Consider the following 10,267-nt stretch of genomic DNA (forward strand, 5'->3'; position numbering starts at 1 on the left):
AGGGTAAAAGGTTGAACACATTACAGAGAGGGCATTTACAGGGTGTGGAAAGAAGAGGCTGCAGCAATTGGTTACAATGCTTGCTTCAAAACTAAACAAATCAGTGCGTTACCCAGCAATTAACAACAGTACTGCCGTCAGCACCCTTCCTTCAGGTCAGGACACGAACATCTAGGCCTGGAGCTGTAATCTGTTTTCACACCACTCTGCATAAAAGGAATCAAGCGGCTGCAATCTTTGGGGTTTGAGAACCTCAGCATTAAGGGGTTTCTATTGGTAGCAAAATCCAAGAGGAGGCCTCCTACCCTCTGTTCTCAAACAACAATTTGGACAATCTAATTTGTAGCACTTGATCTTACTTTAGCTTCAGGCTAAAGTAGTAGATAGATAGATGCTATTAGAAACTCTATCTTCTGCTTTACAGAACTGCTACTGAATAGCTCTTAACATCTTATTTAAGCTATTAGCTCAGAATCTACTAGTTACCAAACAGCAGAGAGAACCATGTGTTTCAGTATCCCATATCTTAAGCTGCCAACATTTTCAAAGTTTTTATAGCTGGTATTTATAACAGTATCCAAAATAAATTTAGTAAGTTTAAATAAATCATCACTTTAACCTCTGTGGCAGGAATTATGGAAGTGCCAAAAAACAATACTGAAAATGACTCAAATTGAGACACTATGTTTTATTAATACTCTTCCAGATTACATCTCTATTCCTAAAAAGAAAAATATGAACATATCTAAATCTAAAGATTCCATTATTGTTCAGTCCTGGGAATGAAACACCACTAAGTTGGACCACTTAATTACTTTCCACGTACTTTATAAAGTTTAGAAAGTCAAAAAAGAAAAAAAGAAAAAAAAAAAAGGAAAAAAAGTCAAATGCTACTAGCTCCAGATTGCACATTGAACACGGTAGGCTGTTAATCAGCACAAAATTTCCTGATAAAAATCCCTGATTAAGAAGTTTGCCCTCTAAATGAAATTTATAATATTTTCTGTTGGTGGCTCAGCAACTAAATGGTATAGGAACGGTTCCCCAGCTTTTTGTTGCTTACATTACCCAGCCTCAGGCACGTCCTGGAACCAAAGTCTTTGAAAGTGGGAGTCAACTGTTATCTCTTTAATATTTTGTTCAACATTATGAAACAAAACACTCTGGTCTGCTTCAGAGAAGGCGTAAGAATTAGCTCTTGAAGCAACGGGACCATGTGTAACAGTGGAGAAAAAAAAAGCAAGCTCCAACATTTATGGACGTAGATCTCAAAACTCAGCTGAGCCAGGTTCAGCAAACAAGAAAACCACGCAAATCCTACCACAGTAGCAGGTGCCACAGAACATACAAACCAGACAGCAAACAAATCACCACCACAGAGGCTGTCCATAAACGTGTCAATCCCACCAATCATTTGCTATAAAAAGTTCAGTGTCTCATCTTCGGTGCTTGTTTAATAATAATTCTGTACATTTATATACAAAACCACACAAGGATAGCTGCTAGATGCTTCCAATCCTTGTCCTTTTGCAGTGATGAAAAATATTTAAAAACCAGAGTCTGGACTTATAAATAGTGCAGAAAATGCAAAAGCTAAGAAGACAATGCCTCCTATGATTGTCACTGGAAAGGAAAAACAAACAAAAAATGAATTAGACATTGAGAAAGTTAAATAAATTATAATGCGTCACGGAAGACATTTACTTATTTGTTTGTTAAGAAGTCTGATTACTGAAAAATCTTTTTAAAACTTAATGCTGCAAACAGTGAAGCAGTAGACGCTATTTCTAGCTGAGTGTCAGGATGCCCATACACCACCCCATTGTTTAATCTTATCTACAAAGACATATTCTGGACCTTAGGAAGGACCTTCAGCTAGCGTGAAGCTGAGGTTGATGCCTGCTGTTGTGTATTTGGCTACGTGGAAAAAAAATAAGATACAATATTATCAAGATGGAGCAAGTCATCAGTTAGGAGTGACACTGCAGATTAGCAATTCTAGCACAGTTCAGGTAACTATACTGAATGAGTATTATCCATTAACTGCTTGCAATGGCCAGAAGCTGCTAGAAGTTGGGGCAGTATCTCTAAATTTGGCCCATTCTTCTCTAAACGAGCTAACAGGTTAGGTGGATCTTTGACCTAACCTAAGGTTATTCCTATTGCCAGAGATCCATGCTGGGCTTATTGATAGCACGTTAAATTATTGCTAGATTAGCAACTCATCATCTATGGCCTTAACAAACAAGATAGAATACATGTTTCACCTTTTCCATTGAAATTTACCTCTTCACCTCCTTTTCTGAAACTGCAGAAAACACACAGACCCAAACACTGAACTGATCTTAAAGAAGTCTCAAGAAACATTCTTCCTAAACATGCAACCATTGACATCACAGACATTACCAGCATTAATACATTTTTCAGCTGGAATGAGTTTTCACTTACCAGTCCTAACAGAAATTTTTTGTGCTATCATTCTCCCTCCAATAACTGCTAAACCAGTGCATAGACAATGTCCCACCGTTCCTCCTACTGCCACACCATAAGGATCCTGAGGAGAAAACACAGAAGGGAAAGGAAACATCAGCACAATGGAAAGCCAGCTAGTTCTGCAACAACTTCCTACCATGAAAGAATCATAGCTTGGCTCCTTGGTTACACAGAATCAAGCACGTGGAACACTATCTAGCCTTTACTCTGCTCCAGTACCTATCACTGTCTTAAAGAACAGTAACAGAGCCTTCAGCTAGTAAAACAGCCTTAATGTAAACCTGACTAATATAGGGGTATTGGGGATGTTTCAACCAAAAAGCATTTTCAGGTGGTTAAATGTAGATGCAGAGATCACTCTGCTGCACTTAAACAATTAAGTAACATTTAATGGGAAGATGCCTGCTGTTGATACACACCAGCAGAAAGAACATCAACTTAATTATAAAGGAAGAAAAAACTCATAAGTGAACCTAAGAACCGCAAGTGAAAGCGTTCAATAGCTAAAACATTCCAACTTTTTTATCCAGCTCAAGTTTGTCAACAAGTTTGTGCTTTATACTCTGGTGCCCCAATAGAAAAATTAACCAAAGAGGGGACTATTATAGAATTTAAGTCCAGAGGATAATAAACTGCTTTCAAAATGTATTGTCAACAACAGCTTTCACACAACACTGTGTAATGAGCATCACCTCACTACAGTAACAAATCCACAACAAAAAGAAGTTCCCAAGATCTGCTCACAAATTACAGCATATGTATTAAGCACCTCATAAAACAGAACAGTTCAGCATTAGAAACAGAAAAAAAAACAACCTTTTAATGACAGATGAAGAAGGCAAAGTAAGAGCCTGATTTTCTACTGCATTAAGATGAACTAGGGAAGGTGGAGTTAAGTCCTGCAAACCTCTCCTTCGGGAAACAAAGCAAGACTTCCAGCTCAGAGAAGAAGCTATTGCCTTGCTTCATGAGGAATGCATGAAATCGCTAACATGCAAACAGCAACTGTCCAGGAAATTATCTGATATAAGGAAAACACAAAACTGACTGATCAAGACAACCAGAAGCACAAGCTACTGAGAGAAGCTAAGAGCAGTGGACAAAGAACAGATAGAAAACTACTAAGAAGGCCAGGAGGGAGGCAGAGCTGTGCCAGCAGAACACATTTGCTTCCACAATTGGGAACAGAATCCAGTATTCCTGGAACTCCTCATTTCCATGCTGACAGCAGCCTACTGGCAAAGGGTGGGTCCTGCCCTCTGCTCCATTGGCAACTGCTGTCCCTTGGAGAGAATAATTTACAACTTCTTCCATGAGTTCAGTGTCTTCAGTAGAAGTGCTCAGAGACAGCCAAGAAAATCCGTCTAACATGATGTGATAGAATTTCAGTTCCCTTTCCAAATATTTAGGCAGATGAGTGTTTCTTACACACAGAAAACTACTATGGTGTTAATTCAAGTTCTTAAGGATTGTTGTCAGGATTAGGTTCATTAAGACAGACTTAAATCTTACTCCTGGTGTATGCTCTGAGACAGTTTACATTATACTTTTTTTTCCTCCAAAGAAACCATGTTTCATTCACTGTGACAGGATGGATACTATTCACTTAATGAGCAGTCAGAGTATTTTCTTTTCACTGAAGTTCACACTTGACTTACCACTCTACTGACAATCCCTGTAAAATTTCTCTCCCTGTAAAATTTCAATCCCTGTAAAATTTTCTCTAATATTCTCGCTATGTAAATTACTCTTTGTGAAATACTTATTTAGTAAGGTATCTGAATACTTTATGTAAGTAGTATAAAATAACCCCACAGATAGAATGAGAAAAGATCAAGACACTTCAAATTCATTTTCCGTAGTACTTTTGTAGCACTTATACAAATGTTTCATATGTTAAAAGCTTAACATCCACAGTCTTCTTTCACAATCCTCAGTACTTCATGGACTGCACCACAGAGACTGATGGACATTTCTTAATGGGACACTCAGAAAAATGCAAAAGAGAAGTCAACCTGTGATAGGATGGGCATAAGCAACTTACCCAGCACCATACAAACTCTTTGGTGGGGGCAGTAGTAATAATTTCCAGTTTGCCAAGATGGCATGTAGCTAACTGAACAATGAGATCCTCCTCTCTCACTTGCTCCCTGCCTCTCAAGCTCTCAGTGCCTTCCCTACTCTGTAATAGACAAAAGGTTCCTACAGATTATAGCCTCCTTCATTATGCAGCCTTGATTTATCCCTGGGGAAGGTCTGAGAGTGCACTGATGGAAGCACGAGTCCTAGGAAAAAGATGTAAATGATCTCAATGCATGGAAAAAACACAGGGCAACTAGTGAAGGCTTATAGTCAGCCTTTTAATAAGCCTGATGTTTCTGTAAATGTGTAACAGTTATATGAACTCTGATCATCGTGCTGAGTATCATTTCATTTATGGTACTGCTTACTGCACAGCAGTTCAGAATTTTAGTTCCACAAACTTTAACAAATTCTTTTAGATTTTTTAGAAAGCAGTATCTTATCAACAGTTTCAAATTTGCTAGAATTAAGGTCTCCTTTTAAAGCTGCTGTGTTAAAGCTGTATCATCTCACAGGATCCTGAGAAAAAGTAGTTCTGTAACATCCCTATCTTTACACCTTATCAAATAATTGTATTCAGCTACATGATGTCAAACAACTCTTTTCAGAAATGCCCATGCAGTTCTAATCATGTGACCATAGTTAAAACAACACGAAGAGCCTCCGTGCATTTTCACATCTCTGCACAGCTGTGACATTAAGTAAGGCACTATAAAGCAGCAGGTGTGAACGTGACGTATTTTGTCTCTTTTACCCACCTGCAGACAATCCAAGGAGAGTAAAAGAAGGAGCATTCTGCAGCACTCACCTCTCTGGCTGCCAAGACGATGGTTGTTAACTGGGAACGATCACCCCACTCTGCTAAAAATGTTAAAGTAAATGCTTGTACAAAGATGGGAGAAATAAAATGGAGCCATTTCTTCTGAGGTATAGTGGCAGTTGATCCCGTTTCCACATCCCCGGGCCCATTTAACAATTTAGTTCTCTGAAGCTGTAGAAGACAAAGGGAATTAAAAAAATATATAAGATTAGAAATGTCATCTAAACAATCCAAATGAAATACTTAAACTGTAAAGCTGTTAATTTAATATCTGAAATGCTATTAGCCACTGGCTGTGCATACTAACACGTTATTTATATTAGATGGTATTTTTTTAAAGCTTACTACATATATATAGTGTTTAATGTAATATATACATATCACCTCTGATTTCCAATTGCTGGTACTCTCAAATCTTGCAATCACATCACAGTTACAACAGGAACAATATCTAGTTTTAAATGACAGATTGCTTCCCACCTATTCTAAAGCAGAAGTCTCTCTTCAAAAGTGGTGGCTTTCAAATCAAGAGTGGATAAAATTGACCCAAAGAAACAAGATTACTATTCCTTAGAAATGTACCTGAACATTTATAAAGTCTGTTAGTACACACCATTAAAAAAAAAAAAGAAAGAAAGAAAGAAAGAAATTCTACAGGGAAAACCCCTTTTCTTCAGAGAAGTAAGATATGCCACAGGTCTGGAATCATCTGTTGAAATAGCATCCATATGGCCACTTCTATCCAGCTGACCACGTTTGTTGTGTTAGACTTATTAATTGCAGCCACAGCTGAACATCCCAAACATGAAATATAGCACTGTTCTGCAACTTCAAAGCCATAACTGTTTCATTAGTCGTAATTCACAGAGAGAGTTTATGACTTACTTCCTCATCTTTTTTCTTAATTTCTGCCTGAACTTCCTCCAGCTCTTCCTGGCCCTCATCTGGACTCATTTTCAAGCCTTCTCGAAGCATTCTAATGCCAAAAATGGCAAACAGTGCAGTCGACACATAGTATGTATACACACGAGGAATAACTGTTGTGGCATAACCAAACAAAACTGAAAAGAAAACAAATGCATAATTTCAAAAATAAGAATGAATATAATTATTTTTCCCATACCAGTCCAAGCAAATTTATTTTTCTACTCAAGGTAAACACAAATCCTGCTCTTCCCCAAGCACACCGAGAGATTTCATCTATAATCACGTTAGATTGGTTATGACGTATAACATCAATTCACTCTATTTATTTACATGGCTGTATGTTGGATGACATCTTCTTCCAACCATTTTTTACATTTATTTCAGATCTGTCTTCTTCATCAGATAAAGGCAAAATGAGATTTTCTACAAGATAAATTTTCTAAGCACACCCACACCCAATTGCCTGAATTCATGCCCTTCTTTGGCTGAGTGCAAATACCTGAAAGCCACTATTCCTCTCTCTCTCTCTTCTACACTCCACCAACTTCAATCCTTCTTTAATCCCACTCAGAGAACAAAAAACTACTTCCACAGCGCATCTACTTTTATGGGTATTGAAGGTGATCAAACTCAGCCAAAACTACCTCTCAAATAGAAGAAATATGTACCCAAGATTGACTACTCCACAAAGATCACAGTTATGGGCATAAAAGGCCTGTGTAGATACAAGGAAATTAAAACCTCACACCTAATGTTCTCAGCTGTTTGGACCACAGTGTCATACTGCATGTGCAATGAGCCACGTGGAAACATGCTAACATATGCATACATCCTTCCTTACTTGCATCCACACCGTCACTACCAAAGTAAGATTATCAGATCAAAATAAAATTAGGCTGCAGTACACATGCAGAATAACAGTATTATTGCATAGCCAAATAAAACAGAAGAATATAAAATTTGTTTGAAAGATTGAAAATACTGCATTATACAAAATGCATACAGCATTACTTGCCACATACAAAGTACAAAAACAGTGAAATAATCAGAATGACAATGCAGCTTGTTATATCGCAAGGGCAAAAATGTTTCTGGGCACAGCTTGAAAATAAACAACACCAAAAAACCAACACCACATACTGATTATTTGGATATAGATAATTTAAATGAGCAGGAATTCATGAAATCACGGTTGGAAAACAACAAAAACAAAAACTCCAGGAATTTCTAGCCACAGTTTCTAGGAAACAAGGGCAAAGAAAGGGAAAATCCCTGCTCCTTTTCTAGGGAATACATTGACTTTACATAGAAAAAGGGAGAGCTGTAATGGGCAGACAGATGTAAAAAAGAGGCCACAGGGTGCACCTTCAACTATGATACTAAATAAAGGAAGCACACAGTGCAAAAGTGGAACAAGTCTCACAGACTAACATTATTAAGCAAGTAATGGAAGAAAACTTTTACAATGCTATCAGAATGAACAGCACAAATGGAAACTGCTGTAAGACTGCAACAATAATTGTAACAATGCATTCACAAAAGCTATGCATCTGAAGACGCTCAGACCAACACTGAGACCCGATACCAGTTAAGAGGCTGTTTCCAGCACATATAAAACACTGAACGTTATTTCAAGTATTTCTGTAGAGGGCATGTTAAGAAATGAGCACACATACAACCAAATTCAGTCTGCATCCGATGTACCTAAAAGGCTGCTTCATTCTATGGTTACAGCTGTGTAAGCAGCCAAAGCTACAGCTCCCCACGTCATCTGACACCTTGCTCCCCTTCCAGCTCTTTGCTCTGTACTGTGCACCACAAAGGTTGATGACTGAATGTAATCTTCCACTTTTACAGCCAGATACATACACAAAGACACAAGTCAGTCAAGAGGAACGTGACATCCTATTAAGCATCTTTCACTTCGGGAAGGTAAAGACCTCAGCCCTACATTCTTTAGGTACACTAATTTAACAGGAGCTAAAAATAAAAAGGAATGAAGAAATCTAAAAGCTAAGGGATTGCTTGGGCTCTCCGAATTCAATTCCTTTTCCTTAAAAGCATACAGATGTCTAGGGAGTGTGAACACCTAATTGGAGTTTAGAGTCTAATGCCACAGCCCCCAGAAAAAACCTTCAAAATCTACACAAAACTGAAGACTGCACACACCTGCTGTCTTCACACTACCTTCCATTTAATTTCAGTTAGGGTTTACTAATAAATACAGACTTATTCAGCACATTTAAACATACAAAACAAAACAACATGAGGGCTAACCTGATAAGCATGTCATCAGTCCTAAGGCAAGCATAGCACCAGCCAGTACAGTCAAACGGTTGTATCGCATTGCCATGATGGCTGCAATGAAGAAGGTTTTATCTCCAAGCTCTGATACAATGATGACTGATATAGCAGCCACAAACGCATGAATAAAGCCCAAATTAGTCTTGTCAGTTGACTCTTCATTGACAAGATGAACTGGAGCAACTGGCGAGGGTCCCTTCTGTAAGCAGGGGAGGAGACAAAACAAAACAAACACCAATTAATTAAGCTTGAACATGTAATTCCTGGAAGTACCGAGCTCTCTGTTTCTCCTGTCACATCACATTGCCTAGCGTGGCATTTTAACTATTCACCCTCCATGTGGTATTAGCTATTATTAACTGGCTGCCACCTACCTCAAATTAATAGGTGGTCACTTCACAAGAAGCACCTGCTCTGATTATTAAAGCAGTACTTCACCATGCATGCTACTACTGGAACATGAGAGCCACTACCAGTCAGACAGGGGAGAAGCAACTTTATATTGCTGTTGCTACAGCTGTTGTCTGCTTACATTACGACACTCAAGCAAGCAAGCAATTTTATGATGGAAATATTAAGAACTAAACTCTTCAAATCTTCAAGCAGAAATTGAGTGATTATGAGAGCTCAGGAGAAAAGGGAATCCTTTAAAAATCTGTCAGGATCTCCTCGCAGAATCTTTGCATCTCAGCCCCATTAAAGTTTTATGCAACTTTTCATGAACTCTTTTTTTTGTACGCACTGTTGAACACCAGCTCTAAGGCTCCTCAGTGCTCAAACCAGCTCAGCACATTCCAGATTTCCCTCAACAATCAGTGTTTACTTTCATGAAGATTAAGACACCTATAATTAAAAGCAGACCCAAAAACAACAAAGCTGCTGTTCACGTGCTTGACCAGAGATGGCCAAGAAAGTTAACACCTCCATGAACAGAGACAGATTGCAACTTGTTTCATCAGGAGACTTGCCAGAATTCCCTCAATAGTGCTGGGAAGTCTGAAGTTTGATGTTTGAAATTTTCATGCTCCCTATCTTGCATCAAGCAGTATGCTGACAACTTTTTTTTCTATATGTGATCACTTGGCAATGGAACCCCCTAACCAAGAATAAAATTTTAGTTTCTTTGTATTCAAACTTCTAATCCTAAATACTGATACAAGCTGAAGAGTCCTGAGTTGCAACAAGATAGACTTTCTTCTGCTTACACGCAGGAGACTACTTTCCCCCCATCAGCTTGTAAGCAATGGGGTCTTGGTACAAAAATTTTTATCTACTGAAAAACATCAGCTCATTTGGCCAAGCTCCGCTGTCCAGCACAGCATCAGGTACCACCTCCCCAATGTAGTTTACTGAGAGCAAACACACAAGCTGCTAAAACAAGCTCTTTTCTTACAATAAGAGAGTTTGTCAACTACTGCTTCTCAGATGATGAATCTAAAACTTTTTTTTTTTGGTTAACAGATCCCTCAATTATTTTTTTTAGCATTAAAAAACAGATAATCACAGCTTTTCTATCTTCAGCTTGCCAAAAGGCTGGCTTTTGTTTGGCACGTATAACTGAAGCAGAAAACATTAAACTACTTAAGAAAAATCTCCTCTCTGCTCCAGCTTTATCAATATAATGCCTATTGACATTAAAAA

The 10,267-nt window shown here is 38.2% G+C and overlaps 1 protein-coding gene across 1 annotated transcript; it reads right to left on the reverse strand.

Moving 5' to 3' along the window:
* Positions 1-664: 664 nt before the first annotated feature.
* Positions 665-8,864, reverse strand: TMEM165 (transmembrane protein 165; the record flags this gene model as incomplete). Its single annotated transcript, XM_019614827.2, has 5 exons — positions 665-1,623; positions 2,449-2,554; positions 5,384-5,566; positions 6,281-6,456; positions 8,600-8,864. Coding segments are annotated over 5 exons (807 nt in total), but the record flags the coding sequence as incomplete, so codon positions are not given.
* Between the last annotated feature and the right edge of the window lie 1,403 nt (positions 8,865-10,267).

This window comes from Meleagris gallopavo, chromosome 4, assembly GCF_000146605.3.
Source record: "Meleagris gallopavo isolate NT-WF06-2002-E0010 breed Aviagen turkey brand Nicholas breeding stock chromosome 4, Turkey_5.1, whole genome shotgun sequence".
Lineage (NCBI taxonomy): Eukaryota > Metazoa > Chordata > Aves > Galliformes > Phasianidae > Meleagris > Meleagris gallopavo.